The 22572-nt window shown below is 38.4% G+C and overlaps 1 protein-coding gene across 1 annotated transcript in view; it reads left to right on the top strand.

The window, feature by feature from the left end:
- The window catches only part of LOC139735284 (slit homolog 2 protein-like), a 165147-nt gene that overhangs the window by 5791 nt on the left and 136784 nt on the right, over positions 1–22572 (top strand). Inside the window, exons 2-4 of the mRNA XM_071646040.1 lie at positions 6677–6748; positions 7118–7189; positions 19485–19556. Of these exons, the coding sequence (XP_071502141.1) occupies positions 6677–6748; positions 7118–7189; positions 19485–19556 (216 nt within the window). The remainder of the gene's footprint in view (positions 1–6676; positions 6749–7117; positions 7190–19484; positions 19557–22572) is intronic.

Here is a 22572-nt window from a genome sequence, read left to right as displayed (position 1 = left end):
CCTTTAAGATTTTAGCCTCGTGAGTTATATTAATGTATCATTCAAACTACACATCAAATTATGCGTATTATGCTTTAATTATGAATATGCATCTGGTGAAGCTATTATCTTGTTGGAAGTCACATGATATAGTCATCAATGTGATTTTTCGGTTTAAGGTATATATTGTAGTGTTCAAGAACGGTTGGCGGCGGGAAGCTATTGCGTGCTTTGCATTCGAAGCGACATGATGGTATAAAAACCACGTTTTTTTTCTTCCAAAATGAAACGGATTTACCCAGTGAATCTGTGATGAAGTTTATGGCTCCTATTATAACGAGAATACCGCGTTGACGCCCGGGAACTAATCAGCGCAAAAACAAACGTGGTTTGAGCATCACGGAGGAAACCAGGAAGGCAGCCTCTTCCGTTGCCATGGAAACTCATGACTTTCACACATGACCGCAGTCAAGGGTGATCACGATATCGAGCGATTACTTATGCTTTATTGTTTCAAACTTCTAATCTCGTCGTCCAGCGAAAATGACACCCAAAAAAATTGGGAAAGCGGAAACCATTTAGAAGAGTATCAGTCTCGTGCGGTTTTTCCAATAAGCTTATTTGCGGCGAGCCAGCCTGCACTGATGCGTTCTTTTCATTCAGTCTGCGAGATATTTCTGTCCATCAGGGAATTTAAAGGGACTGTAAAGTACTGGTTGAGATGGGGATTCATATTTTGAACATTCCTAAGTGAGATAATGAGAAACCTTTTATGAAATATGAAAGAGCATGTAATTTTAAGAAGAATTCAACGTTTATTTGATGAAAATTGGTTTTCAAATGGCTGAGATATCTAAAAAAAAAAATGATAACAATAAAAGGCGACAGGCCACGCCTTTTATTAGGATCTCTTTGTTTCACCTTGCTTTTGGATATCTCAGCCATTTCAAAACCGATTTTCATCAAAATAAACTTTTGATGCCCCTTAGAATTGCATGCTCTTTGACATCTCATAGAGTGGTTTCTGAATATCTCGCAAAACGTTAAGCGCTAAATCCTCACCTCAACCAGAACTGTACACACCCACTTAAAGAAAAACTCCACTCCCTATCCCGAATGACTTTCATGGACAGAATTTAGTCGATAGAACCGAGCAGAGAAGTGTTTTCTATATGCGTCAAGTTTCAGGAAATGTGTTTCGCATAACAGAGCTACAAGCCAAAGTCACAATGTTATTGTCGGTGTAGATGATGCGATCATGGCCCTTTTGAAATTATTAAACAATATTTTGTATCCTATCAAATTATCGTATAGAAGCTGTAACAAGGAAAACTCTTGTTTAAAGCGGAGACATATAGATAATTATAGTGATCGACATAATAAACAATATATTGTTTCCATATTACTTGCTTGCGAACTACGCGGCAAACCAATAAGAAAGTTATTTTCAGTTCATGAGAAAGTGATACTGTATTTAGTTTTGTTGCTTTGTAAAAAGAACACAAAAACAAACAAAAGTAAAAAAAAAACACACACACATACACAAAAAAGCATGAGTTAACAATATAACATTGAAGTTCCAGTCTTAATTTTAATTTCCGCTTACTTATGTAACTTTTTTTTTCAAGAGTGCAATGTACAAATAAAAATATAAGATTTTCTTAGGAAAATCAAGTGTTCAAACAAATTTGATGAATCATTTAGATACAAAATACAGTAAATTGTTGCATTTTCACTTTCATGACATGCAGCACGACGTTGCAGAGGCCACAACAATAAACATACGTAATGATATTTGACGAGATGACAGCTCCTTTCCTGACAAAACGACTAGAAAGCTATTCTCAAAGATTTGCACAAAATATAGGGGGTGCAAGTGCATTGGGGGGGGGGGGGGGGGGCTGGGGTGGAGTCACGAATGGCCTGGCTTAATTTCCCTTTGATATAAATGATATGAGTATACTTTCAGGGACCATAAATTAAAAGTACTATACAAATCTGTTGTACTTGTCAGTGCTATATACACTATACATGTATTTCAATATATTTCTAATGACTATAATTTATGTTAATTCGTATTCATTCAAAGACAATATTTATCTATCATTTTTCGAGATTATCTTCGAGAAATATTCCATACGACAAGAGAGAGAAAGAAAGAGAGAGAGAGAGAGCGGGAGTGAAAGAAGGGGGAGGGAATAGAAAAGACGAAGCGTCGTCAAACCACGATTGAAATGATTTTTGACCCTGGAGTTAAAAAAGATGACGATTTCGAAGCATCTTGTATGTTTCATCCGATTTTCATGGACTATCATTAGCAATGAAAGCTGCTATCATACACATGACGCTTAAAACGTGAAAGTGTATAAAACAGTCCATGCATGGGTTTTGATTTTCAAAGAGACTTAAAAGTAGTGTATTTTTGTCTGTCATCAGTTTAAAATTTGGAAGTCGAATGCCAATTAAAGATGTATGGTGTTTTTAGTATCAACCTGCAAGATACGTTAATATTGTCATGAGGATAATGCTTCACCATTATCAGCAAAATCAATGCCTCATTATCATGACTAATGTACCAAACCGCGAGTGTGAAATGACCTTGAAATGACAGAGGAGATGAAAGGGTAATGTAGAACATATTTTGCCAGAACATCGGGGTCTCTGATAATGAGAGCAGATGAGGCAATTTGCCTGGGAATTAATGTCCCATGTACTGAATGTATATAGAAAACATGCCTGCGTAGTGTACCAATTATAGATGATATACCTTAAAGGGAAAATTACTGTCAACATACAGACATACGCAACACATATACACAGACACATACACACAGACACACACATAAACTCTCAAAAATGAAATGATAAATCAACATTTTAAATGTCACTCTTCCAACCTTTTGTCAAATGTTAAATTTAACGATTAGAATGTTGGATATATTACTTTTAAACTAATTTCACGTGTATAATGAAATGGTAGATCCACCAAAATGCTGGAAGAGTTACAACATTTAAAATGTTGATTTACCACTTCAATATTAAGAGTGTATATTAATTGCTCTTGCTGTTTCTATTTTTTAATGATTTATTCTGTTGAATAATGTTGAATTTAACAATTAAAATGTTGGACTCACATATACCATCTTACTTTTAAACTAAAGAAGTGTAATGAAATGGTAAACCCAACATTTTAAGTGTTGAATTTAACATTTGACAAAATGTTGGAGGAGTGACAACATTTGAAATGCTTATGTACCATTTCATTCTTATAAGTGTATATTGCCTTTGATGTGTCTATTTTTAGATCACTTATTCTGTTGTAAGGTTTCATTTCAAAATAAACGCTATAAACCTGCAATGTCCATGGGAAATTTTACATGCTGCAAGTCAGAAACATCTTCATCGAGTACAACGGGCATTTATCATTCTGAAATAGAGGGGCATGCATGAAGGAGAAGAAATATTTGAAGTCACACCAACGGATTTTGCCGAGGAGATCGAGGTCTAAAACGCCGTACTTTCAACTTACATCACGTCTTTCGATTACCCATGACCGGCATATAGTCGTATATGTACAGGCGATCGGGTGACTGAGGAAGCCCTTGTATCTGACAGCGAAATAGACCGGCGTTGACACCTCGGTGAAAGTGAGATAGGGGCGACTTGTCGATGTGTGGGGGACATCAATCAATAGCTGTTTACTTTGACGAGAATTGGAACGTTATTAGAGAGCCGATTTCTTTTCATTTCTTTTCTACAACTCTCACCCCCCCCCCCCCTTCTAAGCGGTCCCGAACGGACAATGGTATATACTAAGAATTCACGGATCCGCGAAATTACCAGTAACACCAACTGAAAGAAACTTCTGATTGCCAAGTCTCGAATCACCTTTATAGCTACTCACTGAGACACGTAACTTGATCAATAGTTCGCATACGTTACTTTACCATTGAGGCAAACAAAACAACAAAGGGTCCACGAGGTCATCAGTGCCGTTATGGCAATTCACATTTTATTCATTCGTTCATTCTTGAATTCATCAATCTATACTACATACATGTATTCTGATATCCATCAATTTATACGGACTTGTGTATTTTCTCTAGTCATCATTATAGTCATGATGCAATTATACATTATTTCCTACAACTAATATTGATCGATTAATTCACTCACTCACTCATTCATTCATTCATTCATTCATTTATCCAACAGTGAATATACAGCTGCTTGCTTATGGAGAGCCTTTGCATGATCAACCATCGTTCCATATTTTAAGTAAAAAGAATTTACAAAGAAACAAGTAGAGAAGACTTCGTCCAGTCATCGTCCCTGCTGTCGCTCTTCATTCTAGCCCGACCAGACGCTGTTACGCTATGTACAGCGACTGGGCTGTGTATAGTTATCTTCATTCATGAGTTATTCATGCTTTATTATTCGTTCACTCATTCATCACCAACCGCTATTCATTTATTTATTCATTAATACGGCAATCATTATTCTGACAAAATTAATATGCATCGATTTATTCATCCGTTTCTTCAATAGTTCCGTTTTATTTCTAATCCTCAATATGAAATGAAATGGCGTAAACAATTTAAACATTATATATAAGGGAAGTACAATTGCATTTCTTTTATTTTTACAAAAAAACAAACAACAACCACTACTTCGTTTAGCATTGACATCATTTACGTCGACTTTGAATACCTACGTCAGTAAATAATGTGTACTAAAATGTATCCGTAAGAAATCAGGTAGGCCTACTCTCCCTGCTTAGCCTGGTCCAGGTCTCATGAATAAGGAATTACCTCATCAGTATTTCAAAACAAAGTTTCGTATTTCTCCTGCGAGGTCACTATAGATTATGCCTTCCGACGTAGCTGAGAAACGAATGTTTTGTTTTGGCCCTGATTTTAAGTTACTTTGAACCTGTTCTGAGACCTAACCCACATTTCTTTCCATTCTTCCTTCGAGTAAAGATGTTTCTGTACCTAATATCAGGGAGATAGATTCGTAAGACTGGAAATGGAGGTGACAGGCTTTCCGCCAAAGAAGATGCATGTATAAGACAAATAAAAATGGCTTGTCAGTGTACGCCATATATTATTATAAGCAGGAGAGAGTGATACGGGCACATATTCTTATGAACAATACATGTCATATTATAAGAGTCCACGTCTGTAGGTCCTATAGGTGGCATTATCATCTTTCTGAAACACTATCACGAATCAGCTGACCCACTCCGTCTCCAATCTAATCCGGAACACGTTCCTCCGGGCGACGAAACTCTCAATAATTCAAGTCGTCCCAATTACTGCGAGAAAGAGAGAGAGAGGGGAAAAAAATACCTTGATCTTCAAAACTTTCATCCAAAAGGAATCGAGATGGGATGAATGTATAATATGGGAAGACAGAATGGATGACAGGGAGGGGGGGGGGGGGGTATAGTGCGAAGCGAGGGCGTGAGGAAAAGCAAGATGGTTTGGATGTTGTATACGTGAGGGGTGAGATAATGACCGGGACCAAGAGGCGCTTTCGTATGCTATCCTGCCGGACACTGGAGACCACTTCGTGGAAGTAGTTTGCACAAACTGTTTGCTTGCTCCACCTCCAAAAGGGCCGACGTCGTTAGGATGTGATACATTTCACGAGAGTGTGAACATCCGACGCACCAAGAATCGCCCATGAGCCTAATTTTCTTTCGTATCTCAGCCTTCCCGCTTGCCAGTCAAGAAAGAAAAGATGAGATCAGCCTATAAAAAAGGGGGAAAATAGAGTCATTGAGAAAGTCCCGAAACACAAAAGAAACCGCACTTGTCTTCTTGCACGCTGTTTCGCGGCAAATAACAAAGTGTAAAGTCGCACAATTTCGCACTCTCTCGTGCTATTCGCATAGTCACGTTACGCTATATGAACGACACAACCCGTACATCAACCGGTATACAAGCAGTGACAAACTTAAAAAAAAAAAACCAAAAACCAAAACAAAACAAAACACACACACATACACACACACATACACACAACAAAAAACACGTATTTCACAAAACAAAACCTATACAGCATAATGGCAAAATGTGTTTTATTCATTCTCCCTCATCCAGGGGACATTAAATCTCAATTTTGAAGTAAGGATGACATCATGACTATAAATTTTAGCGAAAGATCATTGCGTTGAACAGCGCAGTAAGTTTCAATAAAGTATATTATTCGATATCTATCACCAATATTTCGAACCACACAAAATAGTCAACGCAAATTAGTGACAAGTATTCTATATCGTGACCATTATGTTCCCCATTTATTATTATTTTTATTATTATTATCATTATTATCATTATTATTATCATTATTATCATCATTATTATCTATCATCATTATCATTATAATTGTTGTTATCAATGTTATTATTATCTATTTATTTTTCAGTCAAAATTGCGTTTTCGTCAGACTCAATATTTATATCATTCTGTTTTCGGTGGTGATTAACAAGTCCCTTTATCTGGCGGAACACGGCAGGTAGTATTTTAGAAGATGGTGCTATCTACCCTCGATAGGAACTCAGGCGAAAGAGAATCATAACTTTTTGATCTAGCTGTAATATTGCGTCACAGTATCTGATAGGCACTTCAATTAGCAAATCAAATTGCAGAGAACCTGAATTGTCTACGTTTTATCTCTACTTTGTTCACAGGTACCTCAATGGAAATAACATCACAAGAATAAGCAGAAAAGATTTTGAAGGAATGGATTCTCTTCGAACATTGTAAGTGATATTTTCCTTTAGATAACTTTTGATGTTTTATCTTAAACCCAGCCCTTCAGTCACTTTCATTATTTTATTGTTTTATGCATTTTGTGTAAGGCATTTGTGTAAATTGCGGTTGATATCAATTTTTATGAGATGGATTTGAAATCAATTGCAAACTCTTTGCAATTGATTTGGGGAATTTGATTCCAATCAATCGCTATAATATAATATATTATTTTGTTATGCAGTCGTTGTACAATGTCTGCAAGAAGATATGAAAGACCGAAATGCATGTAATACGATCACTATAAAATGTTCGGTGAATATTACCTTTCATGTATTTGATATCTCGATCTCGTCGTCTTTTTCTATCTCTCTCAACAGACAGCTCATGGATAACCAAATCGTACATATTGAACGGAGAGCCTTCAAAGACTTGGTCAACGTTGAACGAATGTAAGTTTACTGTAAATTTGGAATGGCGATAAGATAACAAATTGATATCGATTGTAACCAGACTATCGTTTGCCTGCTGTCAAGCTCCTCAGCGTGTATTAAACTTTCGGCGGTTGTAGTTACTGCCGTTACTCCCTTTACTTAGTCCGACGAACTGCACACTAAGATCTAGCAAACTTAACATGTTCCTAATAGTGAATGTTTCACTCGGTTGAAGGAAATGACGATTCAATCAGTAAGCCTATTGATGTACCTATCAAGGATCCGGCGGTCAGGCCGATGAATATTACAGAATTTAGGACAAGGGCTAAATGTCAGTTTCACTCCGTCGAAAAGAAAAGAACATTTTCTTTCCGAGGTAAGTGGCAGAACTAAGTAATACATTAACTTGCACTTGAAATTCTATTTACCTCCCTTGATGATGTATAATGAGGGAGTGGTGAGAGAGAGTCCAGGGAGACAAAGAACTGTAGAATACTACGTATTTCTAACCCCTTAGGTATAGAGAATAAGACTATTTTTGTCCTTGCATTTTTTTGAATACGAGAGATTTGCATATTATGTAGAACTGGACCATCTCGATCAATGTGAGGTTTATCTGTTGTGATTGTATTACTATTATACCTGTTGTGATTAATTCAGTTCTCATCAACTGAGGAGTTCGTGGGTAATCTTGAGGGAGAAGTAAACTTTGATATTTCATGCAGTGGGCCAACACTGTCAATATATAATCTATCCTCATTAATCCAGCTTCAGTTCAATTCAATTCATTTCAATAGTTTCTTTATTTCCATCATCAAAAAAGAAAAAGAGAACATGATTCCAAGTGTTACAAGTTGTCGATCTGTCTTTCATTCGTCTGATAAGGGCAGTTGTTTTTTTTTTTCAAATACAATATAAAGTATATATGCACGAATGATGTCATAAAAAAAAGAAACAATGCACATTGTCATGGCAACAAAAAAAGTAAATAATCATAACGATGGAAAACTTCTGTCACAGAGATATCATGAATCAGTATAGGCTCCTATAGACCCTCTACTGATTTTGATTTTAAATGCTTCAGATTCAATAGCATATTGAAATATCACCAATTGCTTAATTGCAACTGGATTCTAGTTTGTTTAAATGACTAACTTGGCAGTGAAATGAATGACCTTTCTGAAATACATGATTATTAAAATGCCAAAAAAAGACGAGAAATTGGTACAAAGATAGAGAATCTTTGCTTCTATGCATTGATATTTCTGTAGGCTGTTTGATTTGTAATATGAACTGTCCTATAATTTGTGACCCAAATGTAATGCCCCCCTTTATTGGAAGAACTTTGATTGTGTCCCAGTGATAAACATATTTTCCCAGGGTACATTGTCATGGTAATCAAAGCAAAATTCATTCTGCTTAAAAGTGAAAATAACTTCACACACTTTGAAGAAAGAAAAACACGGACCACAACTGTATTTTAGGTTCCTTGAACATCTTTCCAGACATAAAAAAAGGTTGCCATGCTTGTTGAGGATTTACGTGCTTGGATTACAAGTCTTGCTTGATTTTTTTTCTCCCCCCCCCTTCTTTTTTTTCAATGGGTGAGCTCAAACTAAGATTGAAGAACTGACACAAAGCAAGAGAAAGAAAGCAGAGGTAAAGGCAAACCACAAACAGGTTACAGTGCAACAGTTTGCGGAGCCTTTCACGTTATTCAAGACTGCGTTTACATTGTCATGTTTACTGCTCTTAGGGGATTTGCATTGCAAGTCTGACGAGCAAAGTCATCAGCATACCTCAGGAATGCGCCCACAAAAGCTGAAATTGAATACCAAATTCTCATTGAGAGAAGTTGTCACAAATGTACACACTAGTAGTTATGTACATGTATGATGTACTGTATGCATGGTTGTTTTAATGTGTATGTACACAGGTTGACCAGATTAATGGAGAACATTCTATGTGGTATAGATTATATAGTACATACAGGCTGACCAGATAAGTGGAGAATTTTCTAGGTGGTATACAATGTAGCTATACAGTACATGCATGTAGCAGGAAATACATTATAGCTCACTCAATCTAGAAGGATTTCACCCATTCCAGAAAGTTCTGGGAAGTGCTAACATATTTGGCTGAGTGAGGCACTGTCCCTGTAGCCCAATGTGATTGGTAGTTATTCTTGGCAGTGATGTTTTGTACATAGTTAGGCAGTGAGTCATCCAGGTTTCCTGGAACTTAGACTGGCTAGTAGGTTGGAGAGAGTTATAGAATGTGCTAGAAGGGGTGAATAGATAGTATATAAGCTAGAGAAATTCTGCAGTAGGCAGAGTACCCAACACCTCTGCTTTGAGAGTTACGTCACTTCTGGCTCTGAAGCGACTTGTTATAGTCAGTCCTGTGTTACCTGCTGACCTGTTATGTTTGTGGAGATACTTGGCCTGGGAGACATTTTGCCTGCAGAGAATTAATGTGCCTTCATTGGACTCCATATTTTAATGTCAACGGACATTGCTACGGCAAAGCTGTGACGGGCTGGATTCCTAGCTGGACAATATAAAGTGAATCATCATTCAACGCATCGACTGGATGTGGTCGTTGGATTCTGCACATTTCGCTGGGAACATTATACGGTGGATCTATTGTGGACATATACCCTGGATTTATAACGCGGACTATTGTAACCTGTGCCTCTGGATTTACGTCGAAGGAATCATTCATCGGTGCATCACGGATCATTCATTTGTGCATCAAGCATCGTATTTGGACACTACCAGGAAACTGTAGGGATTTCGTGATTTAGTGAGTAAGTGATGCCATTACTGACTTATATTTGTTTCTAGTGATCATTATTGTACTGATGTGAAAACCGATTACGAGTCTGTACCCACAATATCACTGTTAATAAACCGCCTGAACATCAGTTGATTGTTTCTTTTGTGCGATCATTCTCAGAGTGATTTTTGGTCGTAACAAAATTGGGGGCTTGTCCGGGAATTGAATTTTAAGCCAAAACTTAGAATTTGGAACGTTCCGGAATCCAGAATATTGGTACAGACAAAATACCAGTTGAGTTGATTGTTCAATTGTATATTGTGTGTTATACATTGTAACAATGTCAATCAGTATAATGGATGTTCAGGCATTTGTTCAGAGGACAGATTTGTCCCTCAAAGATTTGCAAAGGTTACGCAAATGTGATTTGACTGCTGTTGCACAGCATTTGAATGTAGATGTTCCACAAGGTGCAAGAAAGGCAGAGATTCTTGACTTAGTAGCTGGTCACATGGAGCTCAAAGAAGAAATTGACACTCCAAATCAAGCTCAAATTTCTGATCAAATGCGGCTTGAGCTTGCTAGATTGGAAATGGAGAAAGAGAAGATGAGATTAGAAATGGAAATGAAGGAAAGAGAAATAGAAAGACAGCAAAGGGCTAGAGAAATGGAATTGAGAGAAAAGGAACTGGAAATTAAGAAATTTGAAGTGGAGCAACAAGTGAAATTACGTGAGATGGAATTGACTCATGCACAGACTGTTGGAAATCGTGAAAGGGCTCCCCCTGAATTTGATTTGGCCAAGAACATTCGATTGGTGCCAAAGTTTGAAGAAAACAGAGTCGATGCATATTTTGTGTCATTTGAGAAGGTGGCTGACAGTTTGAACTGGCCACAGGAATTTTGGCCCATGCTCCTTCAAAGTGTGTTTGTCGGCAAAGCAGCCGATGTGTACTCATCTCTCTCAAAAGAGCAATCACGTGACTATGCTACAGTCAAGAAGGCAGTGTTGAATGCTTATGAGTTGGTGCCAGAGGCGTACAGACACAAGTTCAGAAATTCGTACCGCAAACCAGGCCAGACACATGTTGAGTTTGCTCGTGAAAAAGAAATGATGTTCGATAGGTGGTACAGGTCCCTGAAAGTGGATCAGGACTTTGATAACCTACGTGAGGTTGTTCTCTTGGAAGAATTCAAAAAGAGTGTTGCTTTCAGTGTGAGGTCACATTTGGATGATCACAAAGTGACAAGTTTCCATAAAGCAGCCTTGATGGCTGATGAGTATGAGCTGACCCACAGAAATGACAACAGACCACCTTTCAGGAATTTCTCTGGAAATAAGAGAGACAAAATTCAGTCGAGCAGTCCAAAGAATGTTGGTTCTGAAAAAGGCACGAGTTCTGAAACTTCATCGGCACCAAAGCCTCAATCTGACAAAGGGTCCAGTACAAGTGCAAATGTCATCAAATGTTTTCACTGTAACAAGACAGGGCATGTAAAGTCACAGTGTTGGAAGTTGCAAAACAAAACAAAGAAGGACTTGGGATTTGTCATGTCAAAAAGTGTCCTACCCGAAAACAGTGTCCCGTTCAGTGAAACACAGGCCATTGAAAGTCAGTCTCCCAAATTCAAAGATAGGATGAAGCAGGTGGATGAGAGCTATCGTAGCTTTTTGTTTGATGGTGAGGTGACCCCATGTACTTCTGGTGAGGCAGGTAAGCCAGTAGTCATCCTGCGGGATACGGGGGCCTCTCAGTCGTTGATGGTGGATGGTGGTATGACTTTTCCACCAGACAGTGCAGTGAATGCAAAAGTCTTGATTCAGACTGTTGATGGCAGTTATATGTCAGTGCCACTGTATAGAGTGGATTTGAAGTGTGACCTAGTTTCTGGTCCTGTGACTGTTGGAGTTGTTCCTGAGTTGCCTATGGCAGGCATTGACTTCCTGTTGGGGAATGACTTGGCTGGGGACAAGGTGGTTGCGTCTCCAGTTGTTTCAGATAAACCAGTGGTGGTTGCTGAAACTGAGCAGTTGCAGGAGGAGTTTCCTGGGATTTTCCCAGATTGTGTTGTGACTAGGTCTCAGGCTCGTAGAGCTGTTCAAGATGATGCGGATTCTGTTGATGTGGAGGAGAATTCCGGTGTTTGGTTGGCAGAAACCTTTTTCAAGGATTTGAATGATGGGGTTGCTGTATTAGGCTCCGAGGCTAACAGTGATGGGCTGTTTAGCAAGTCTTCCTTGGTTGAAGCACAGCAGGCAGACTCTGAGTTGAAAGGCTTGTCTCAGACGGCGTGTTCTGAGGCTGAGGCTGAAAAGGTCCCTGAGTGCTATTATGTCAAAGATGGCATTTTGATGAGGAAGTGGAGACCTCCCCATAGGCCAGCTGATGAGGATTGGACGGTGGTCCGTCAAGTTGTTGTCCCTCCTAGTTACCGCGGTGAGATCTTGAGGATTGCTCACGAGTTACCTGTTGGCGGCCATTTAGGCGTCAGAAAGACAAAGGATCGGATCATGAGGCATTTCTATTGGCCAGGGTTGAATGTGGATGTGGCTGAGTTTTGCAAGACTTGTCACACATGTCAGGTGGCTGGTAAACCACAGCATTCGGTGAAGCCGGCGCCATTGATTCCGATACCTGCGTTTGAAGAACCATTCAGTCGGGTTCTAGTTGACTGTGTTGGACCTTTGCCTAGGACTAGGTCGGGTCATAAGTACCTCTTGACAATCATGGATATGTCTACACGGTTTCCAGAGGCTATCCCATTGCGAAATATCACTGCTAAGACTGTGGTAGATGCTCTAGTGCAGTTTTTCACTAGGTATGGGTTGCCCAAGGAAGTGCAGTCTGACCAAGGGTCAAATTTCATGTCAGGCATATTTCAAGAGGTGATGTATCGCTTGGGTGTGAAGCAGCTGAAGTCATCAGCTTATCATCCCCAGTCCCAAGGTGCGTTGGAGCGCTACCACCAGACCCTAAAGACAATGATTAGGGCGTTCTGTGAGGAGTATCCCGAGGATTGGGATAAGGGCATCCCTTTCCTACTGTTCGCAACGAGGGACTCCCCAAATGAGTCGACGGGTTTCAGCCCATTTGAGTTGGTGTACGGTCATGAAGTTAGGGGCCCACTGAAGCTCATCAAAGAGAAATTCATGACTGAGGATGATGAGGTCCACCTACTTGACTATGTGTCAAAGTTTCGTGAAAGGCTTTCAAAGGCTTGTGAGGTAGCTAGGGAACACTTGAAAGTGTCACAAGACTCTATGAAGAGAAAGGCAGACAAAAATGCCAAAGCCCGAACTTTCAACCCAGGTGACAAAGTTCTGGTACTGCTACCCATACAAGGTGAACCACTGAAAGCCAAGTTCAGTGGCCCATACTGTGTCAAAAAGAAACTCAATCATGTGAACTATGTGATCAGCACACCAGACAGATGCAAAGATCAGAGGATGTGTCATGTCAATATGCTGAAAGAATGCTATGACAGAAAGTCAGTTGGTGTGACATAGGTAGTGGATAGCTAAGTAGAATTTAAGGGTGAAAAGTTTTCACCAGCATATATCATTTACAGTGTATGTGTTTAGCATATCCATTAATGTGTGCAAAACAGTTTGATATGATTGTATAAGCTCCGAGAATCCAAGCAATATCATTGTAAATGGTATCCATGAAAAGAGAACATGGAATTAATACAGCTATCCAAAAGGCATGTGATAGTATGTAATTTTTGTTGCTTGACTTGGATTTTACCTCACATTTGTTGTAAATAACAATGAGAAATTGTGAAGGTAAAAGAAACCCTTGCTACGGCAAGGCTTTCTTTTTCCCATGGGGGATGGTGTCACAAATGTACACACTAGTAGTTATGTACATGTATGATGTACTGTATGCATGGTTGTTTTAATGTGTATGTACACAGGTTGACCAGATTAATGGAGAACATTCTATGTGGTATAGATTATATAGTACATACAGGCTGACCAGATAAGTGGAGAATTTTCTAGGTGGTATACAATGTAGCTATACAGTACATGCATGTAGCAGGAAATACATTATAGCTCACTCAATCTAGAAGGATTTCACCCATTCCAGAAAGTTCTGGGAAGTGCTAACATATTTGGCTGAGTGAGGCACTGTCCCTGTAGCCCAATGTGATTGGTAGTTATTCTTGGCAGTGATGTTTTGTACATAGTTAGGCAGTGAGTCATCCAGGTTTCCTGGAACTTAGACTGGCTAGTAGGTTGGAGAGAGTTATAGAATGTGCTAGAAGGGGTGAATAGATAGTATATAAGCTAGAGAAATTCTGCAGTAGGCAGAGTACCCAACACCTCTGCTTTGAGAGTTACGTCACTTCTGGCTCTGAAGCGACTTGTTATAGTCAGTCCTGTGTTACCTGCTGACCTGTTATGTTTGTGGAGATACTTGGCCTGGGAGACATTTTGCCTGCAGAGAATTAATGTGCCTTCATTGGACTCCATATTTTAATGTCAACGGACATTGCTACGGCAAAGCTGTGACGGGCTGGATTCCTAGCTGGACAATATAAAGTGAATCATCATTCAACGCATCGACTGGATGTGGTCGTTGGATTCTGCACATTTCGCTGGGAACATTATACGGTGGATCTATTGTGGACATATACCCTGGATTTATAACGCGGACTATTGTAACCTGTGCCTCTGGATTTACGTCGAAGGAATCATTCATCGGTGCATCACGGATCATTCATTTGTGCATCAAGCATCGTATTTGGACACTACCAGGAAACTGTAGGGATTTCGTGATTTAGTGAGTAAGTGATGCCATTACTGACTTATATTTGTTTCTAGTGATCATTATTGTACTGATGTGAAAACCGATTACGAGTCTGTACCCACAATATCACTGTTAATAAACCGCCTGAACATCAGTTGATTGTTTCTTTTGTGCGATCATTCTCAGAGTGATTTTTGGTCGTAACAAAGTATTACAGTCAGAAGGGATGTCTGCGGATTTTATAGGGAGGTTTTGAATTAAAAGACACTTAATACTTCAAATATGTAAATCCTCATGGTAAATACATACTTGTGTGCCAGAGAGAATGTCAAACATGGTGAGTGTACTGTAGAACACACAGAAAATCCCAAGAACTTAGACAAGTGTGGGGAGCCGAGGTGTGTTGACTTGATTGACATTGGGTTACATTCCAGGCATTTATTCCTTTAGCCAACAGTTTCAATTACAACATTGGTATGTCAAAATCAAGCATGTGTAGGCCAGGATGATAGAACATATCATTGTACAAATCTACCCATTTTGTTGTTTCTATTAGAAGCTGTGCAGAAGATGCTCATACTTGGAATTATAATGAGATGTGATCGCGCAAACTTTGGTGTGTAAACCAAAATGTATAGACACACAATGTTTGTGTTGTTTTCTTTTTGTTGCACAAACTGATGGTGGATCCAGTTTCTGTATCACACAAAGGGTTCAGTGCCATGGGAGATAGAGTTTTCACCTTTTCTATCATATAACTTCACAGAAAAGTGACAATAAAATAAGTTAAATGGGAATGAAACCCTATATATTTGTGTGTGGACTGAGTGAATGCAGCAATTCTAGTAAAACACATCAGCAAAGTTTTGAGGAAAATCCATCAAAAAGTTATGAACCTCAAAAATTCATAACTTTTGAATGGAATGTCATATTTTTCTCAAACTTGGCAGATGTGTTCTACTACAGTAATACTGCTGCATTCATGCTGTCTACATCATTATCAAGGTTTCATTTCTCTTTAAGCCAGTCTAAAGCATAAAAGAGATGCTAATTTTGAAATCTTATTTACATGTTTTTATATTTTACTTTGAACTATGTATTGTATAAGCCTTTGAAAAAAAAAAGAGAAAGATATTGGACATACTGGTACACTGTAACTATGCTAAGTACACTGTCAGACATTAATTGAGCTGGGATAAATATTATTGTTCAAATCATTTCCAAATCTTTAAAATGCAAGGGCTCTGGTTTTGTAGTCAATGATCAGCCTATGTGTTATCGTAGTCTGCAGAGAAGGACATAGTAGATTTTGTCACCCCTTTTCTTCTCATTCTGAATCAGATTTGTCATGTGTGGAAGAGCATGTGTCAGAAATATTCCCAAGACCAGTTTCCAATTACACAGAAAAGACTGTCATTTTAAATTGGAAGGGGGGGGGGGGGGGGAGGGAGGGTTTGGAGGTCATGGAAATGCAACTTATTTTTGCGGCTCACGAACTGGCCACGGTGTAAAATTGCAGTTGTCTCCAGGAGAAAGCGGAGCAAACCCATGCTGAGTCTCAAACCACCTCCCGCTCTCAGTTGGGGGAGATTTGGATAAAAGGGAAGCGGACATTCTCGCAGGGCGCGGGTAATTGACACATGCATTGACGCTATTAACGTATCCGTGGAAGTGACTGGCGAGTCGGCGATCAATAGTCATCTAGCGCCTAATTTCATTAGGAGAACTGCTATGAGAGAACCATGCTTTGGTAAATCAGGTTAGGAGCTGGGGACCGCTTTGAGTAAATACTGAGGTTACAGAGGCCACTTGGCCGTGTAGCATCTTGGGAGTTGCCTCGGTAAAAGGCGACACTTAGGTCGTTCACTTTGAATCACATGGAGATAATTCCCTGTTACTCATTCAAGGAATGCTCTCTGAAGAAAAATGACGAACATGATCCTCTGGTGCCTTCAACCCCCCCCCCCCCCTTCCCCAAGTGAATAATTTGATTTTACCCCCCATTAGTGGGCTGAGCAGCCCTAGTCGACCCCTGTCAATGGTTGTCAAAGGTAGGCTATCACCGACATGGACTATAAATCATGAATTGGTTTGAATTGAAATGCCTCAAAGCAACAATGCAAATGATAGGTCTCATCATTTGAGTATATTTAGAGATCACACACTTTTTATAAAACTTCTGTCATGAGATGCTGCAGCTCTCGAGTTATCTGTCAAAATGAGGTGTTTTTTTTACCCAAAGACTAAACAGTGTGCTCAAATCTTCTTTCCAACCCTTCTGTCTCCTCTCCCATCAATGAAGACACACTGGAACCAAAATTGACATGGGTGTGGTGCTATCTTCATATCAGAGACAGTGTAGCGCTAGCTCACTAGATCTCCAGTGTGTATTTAAGGTCATTATGCAGTTCTAATCTGTGTGCATGGGGACTTCTCTGCTTAATAGTTTTAAGGTGTCAAGCATCACATACAAGTAACCACCTATCAACCAGTTAGTTCTGGGCAGAAATCACTTGTAGTTATCATCTCTTAGAAATTATCAATAATGAATGTTACTTAATGGTTTAAAATGTAGGCCTACTTAGTTTATCTAATAAAGATATCAGTTAACAATACTAGCTTGGTAGGTGCATATTTCCTATGGATATATTCACAGTATCGAAGTATAAATGACAGCAGTTAACCCCGAAATCTTTATACATTGTATACAGGCTGCATTAAAAATGCTGCCCATCAACACTGACTGCCACATGTCACCTCCCATGCATTAAAAAAAAAGTGATAAAATCTGTTCTTCTTATTCGAAGCAACTGCTAAAGCAACAAGAAAACTGGACACGTGTCTGCTTTGAGGCTTGTGTTTTGAAAGATTTATATTTGTGTTCCCACAACTTCATTCCCAACAACAGGCATTTATTCTAATGAAAAATTATACAGGCTGGCTTTCAGAGTCCAAGTAAGTTATATATCTATTAACCTTAAAGCTCATTATATTGAATTTTTAACTGCTGCTGTACATGAGATATATAATCAAGAACATAAGATGCCTATTTCAGCTGCAGCTACTGCATATGGTCATCTGTGATATCAACATTACAAAGATATCATACAGAACAAAGACTGAATTACTGCAACATGCACTTGCATTGCAATTTTGATGACAGCAAAAGTCTTTTGTTTATAGATGGCACAAGGAAGGTGCTTTCCATTCAAATGAGGGAACAGGATTGAAGAGTTAGATTTCCCAAGAAATTTTAATCCATTTTTCATTTTCATGACCTCTTTTGAGAGTAGTTGTGGTGGTAATGCCATTTTCACACACTTAACAGTGGTTCAGTAGATCTCAGGCTTTTCTGTTTTCTTAGCATTGCCTAAGCACTGAATATGATACTTAGCCACAAATTGGTACAAATTCTTCCTGCGGTGCGATTGGTGAAATGTATATCGCAGTAAATGTCTGAAGGCCTGGGATCAATCAAGGTGATATGAAACAGAATTTTATGTCAGATGTCTTTTACTCTTTCGGTTAGGTTTTTGTCTACTGGTACCAGTTATACAATAAATGTGGCTCCATGTACATCAGAGGGTTGTAAATAATTATACCACACTCTGCAATATCCAGCCATTTATCTATCTATAATGTCATGTGCTATATATATATTTTTTTCAATACAAAAGTCTTTTTGACTTTTATTACATTTTTACTTTCTAATGATGGCCTGGTCTGTGTGATAATACATGTAGATATTTGATGAGATATTTTCTTCTTTTTTTTTCTTAGTAGATGGACCTCATGCATTACAAGAAAAATGAATAAAAAACAAACAGATGTTTACCTGACCTGTTACATGTACTGCAATTTAAATAGCAACTAAAGGCAAAGGCAAACAAGTTTATGAAATACTGTTTTCCTTGAAAGATTATCCTTCCTTATATTTCTCTATGAAAGTAATGGAGGTCAACTTTCTGCAGAGTTCTGTTTAGGAATATATGTAAAGGATAACTCTGAATGTGGCACATTTTTACTCCTAAACTTAGTGATGGAAAAAATGTGGGGGTGGGGAGGGGTTGTAGGAAAAATTAACTTTGACATTCGATGCATCAGAGGGAAATAGGATTTGTCTTTCAGAGTCCACCTGCAAGTTGTCACTTTAAATGATTTCTGGCTCCTTTGTATGGAGTTTGATATCATCAGCAGGGAATCACAAGAGTGAGAAGCAAAACTTGACTTGTTTCTCAAGGGATAATTGATAGCAACTCTCTTTCTATTGAGTTACAACTGGAGGGAGAAAAGATCTGATGAAAACCCTCTCGCACAATTAATGAGAGTTCAGCGTCTTTGGCCCAGTTGGTGCATGGCTCTCTGTTGATTCCCTCATGGAATCACAGCTTCTGGCGCTGTTTTAGTTCAGTTGTAACTTCGTTTTAAATGCTGCAAGATTTTAGTAAAACAGTGTCCCACCCAGCCCCCTGGATGATGATCGTAACATTGATAACAGTGGAGCTTGATGACTGTCAAGTGTCATTATTCATGTAAATTTTGCAGATTTTGATTGGAGTCATGTTGGAACATACTTGACAGGCAATAATCAGTAATTGATTCACACTAATCCATGTTATCCAAGTCAATCCCAAAGAGACTGTTTTATATGTAAGATAAATTTTAACAACTATAGTCTTTCTTTTCTGATTGTTATTCATCTCAAATGTGAAAATGTCTTTTATTCCATTAAGGGTAAGTTTGCAAGAAGATTAATATCCTATGATTTTGTTCTTTTGCAGGCGCCTGAATAACAACAAAATCCAGAGTTTGCCGGAATTATCCTTTGCAAGGATGGAGAGCCTGTATAAACTGTAAGTACCGTAATATATCTTACTTATACTTTTAGGAGCATTTGCAGTAGTTAATTGATGCTTCCCAAATGCGAACCATTCAGAAGAATACAGACACAAGTGAACCATGAGCGTCAGCTGATGGAAAGGTACAATAGGCCTCATGTAGGGTTTGATCACTGAGAAATGAGGTCTGTGTGCAGAATGTAAAGAAAGACATTTAGGCATCTGTCTGTGGGGGTTATCTGTATCACTTAAATGCGGTCCCTAGCTAAATGATAGAAACCTACCGCATGTATAAAGGTTCCTTGTTTGAAGGCCTTATATGTGTGTCTTTGTACAGTTTTATATGCATTTGTGTGAGTTTGTGTGTGTTCTTTGGTTGTCCTTGAGAGTTGTGTGGCTTTGCTGCAAACGCCAGACTGACTGACAGTACAACTCCATGGATGTTACTTATATTTTGTGTAAATCAAACAAACAAACAAACAAACAAACAAGTCAGCAGACAAACAAACAAATTATCAGAGGTTCTTCCAATTCTGCTGGAAAATGGAGATTAATGATTTGGGACTGATCTTCCATAATCGGGTACTTTGAATTTTGGTCAGAATTCTCAAAAAAGAAGCTCCATTTTCATTATAACGTTTTGTGTTCCTTTCAGACAGAAGTAGATGCTCTAGGATCAGTTGCGATCTATAGGACAGAAGGATGTGAGTCAACACTGTGAAAAGCATCTTTTAAACGCCAGTCACATGGCATTCCATTAAAATGGAGATTATCGGGATGCCATATAAATGGACTGCTTCATCCTATAATCTTCCTGCTTTAATAGGGAATGTTTCCAGTCCTTGAGGAATAGAAGTCCACATCTGCAATTAGATGATTAAAGAGCTTATCCCTCGTGTAAGCCCTTTTTTATGTTCCCCAGATCAATCGGGGGTGTTGATCTGGTTGACGAGACAGTGCCAATGACTACAAATGAGAACAGTGAATGCAAAGTCAGGAGATCAGATCCCTTTGTGCAAGTCACAGGCCAAACATCTTCATGTTGCTATCCCAGACATATCCACCTCAAAAAAGTAAATAAATAAAATACAGGAGAAAATCTTCTGGTATGATATCTTCCTTTAACTTTAAATGTTATGTAAAGTTCATTCTCTATACATGGAATTTTTTTTTGTTACTATCAAAACTTTTGATGTGTAGATGAATGTCATAAATGTAATATGTGGATAACCTGATAAATAAAATGAAATCCAGTGAAATCAAATCAAATCATATTTACCACATTTGGTGTATGGATATCTTAAGACCATAATGAAGAAATGACTAAATCATTTGTTTCCTCCTGGGCCTGGCTAAAGTGGTACCCTTTACTCTCAAACCTTTAGCATCTATCATTTGATTCAGCTGAAGCAAAAAAACAAAAACAAAAAACAAAAAACACCCAAAAACACAAAACAAAAGAAGACAAAACAAAACAAAACAATACTTTCGATACTTTGAAAACCAGATCAATATGGCAGTGCATCTCACGAACAATGAAAAAAAAAATTAAAGATGTGCAAATTTTATTTTTTCAAGCAAAAGTATTACTTCTTTTTAACCAAAGTTCTTAATTAAAGTTGTGCTACTTCTATTGTAATCATCACCTCATATGATCCTATGTAGTTTATGTTATTTTTTTTTTTATTTTCAGTTCATGAAAAGAATACTGCATTTTGGGTTTTCTTGTTCTCTTGCATTTCATTTTTGGAATGTACCTGTAAAAAAAATAAGTTTTTGTTGTTCATGGAAATAAAATGAATTCAATTCAATGCTCCTTGACTTCAACTAGGGAAGAACGTCAAGCGATATCAGAGGTAGGTTGGTACGATGCCTTTGAAGTGTTTTCTGACTAGTTTAGTCTTGGCTGATACTTGCGAGGTTTCCTTTTGCTAGAATTGATTGTCTGTCGGAGCCATTAGTCTAGACGGATTTTATGTACCATCTCGCATGAACCATGGGGGACGTTAAGGAAAGTAGCAGCGTATACACTGCTCTAAAGTTGTTTCAACAACAACAGCAAAGTACAGCCTTTTGGGCTTTATTCAGCCGTTTAACAACCAGTGTTTGTGTTTGCCATGTAGAGACACAAAATTAGTGGCTCAGCGGTTAATGGCTGGTCTTAAACTTGTCTGTCCATGTGTCTCTCTGAACTCGTTTTGTGGTGGAGACAAATCAGCTTGAAAGCACTGCGTGCTTTTGATGTCGAGCCTGAACACTGACAAATAAAATAGGCCAGAGAGACTCGCTTTCTTGAGCTAGGATGAGGATGAGTCACTCCCGTTCAATATGAATATCCTGCCCAAGACAAACACTACTGTTGTTTTCTTATCTCCCCTTACATAATATTTGTTTAAAGAACATAAAATGCATTGCAGAACGATATCATCCAGATAATTTACACAGCGTGAGAAGTTTTTTTCTGATTACCTGTAGGCCCTAGTGAATGAATCCTTATGAGTACAACAGCAGGAGATTTGTTATTTTTGTCCATATTGTTTTCAAGGAGAACACAGCTAATGACTCCATTGTACATACAAATGTACCTGGTATATCACTCTTCTTACAAGACATTTTTATGCACTTTGTGTTTTGGATGTATCAGAAAGTATATTGTACTTGATCAATGTGATGTCTTTAAACCTCTCAAGAGTCGGTGTGCTGAAAAATTCAGATGTTCAAAGTTTCCTTCAGAGTAGCATTTTTCGTGTATTGGTAATCAAGAAATCTGTTGAAATGTTTGATAAACATAAATTAGATTGTAGATCACTTACATATTTTAGTCAGGAGTTTTATGTTTTATAAAGAAAGCTAGTACACAACATGAAGGATGCATGTTGTAAACTGATGTGGTGTTCTGTAGCAGTTCAAGCCAACTGTCCATATATGTCAGTAATTTGTCATGGTCAATGATGTGGTGTGATCACTTGTGTAGCGATCATACTAGCTCATCAATGTGATAAAAACAGTCATCATGATTGGAGGAAAAAAA

The sequence above is a fragment of the Diadema antillarum genome, unplaced genomic scaffold (genome assembly GCF_040938485.1).
Source record: "Diadema antillarum isolate AM-2024a unplaced genomic scaffold, OU_Dant_1.0 seq00000569_RagTag, whole genome shotgun sequence".
Classification (NCBI taxonomy): Eukaryota; Metazoa; Echinodermata; class Echinoidea; order Diadematoida; family Diadematidae; genus Diadema; species Diadema antillarum.
The sequence above is the reverse complement of the archived record's forward strand: the minus strand, read 5'-3'. Positions and strand labels throughout refer to the sequence as shown.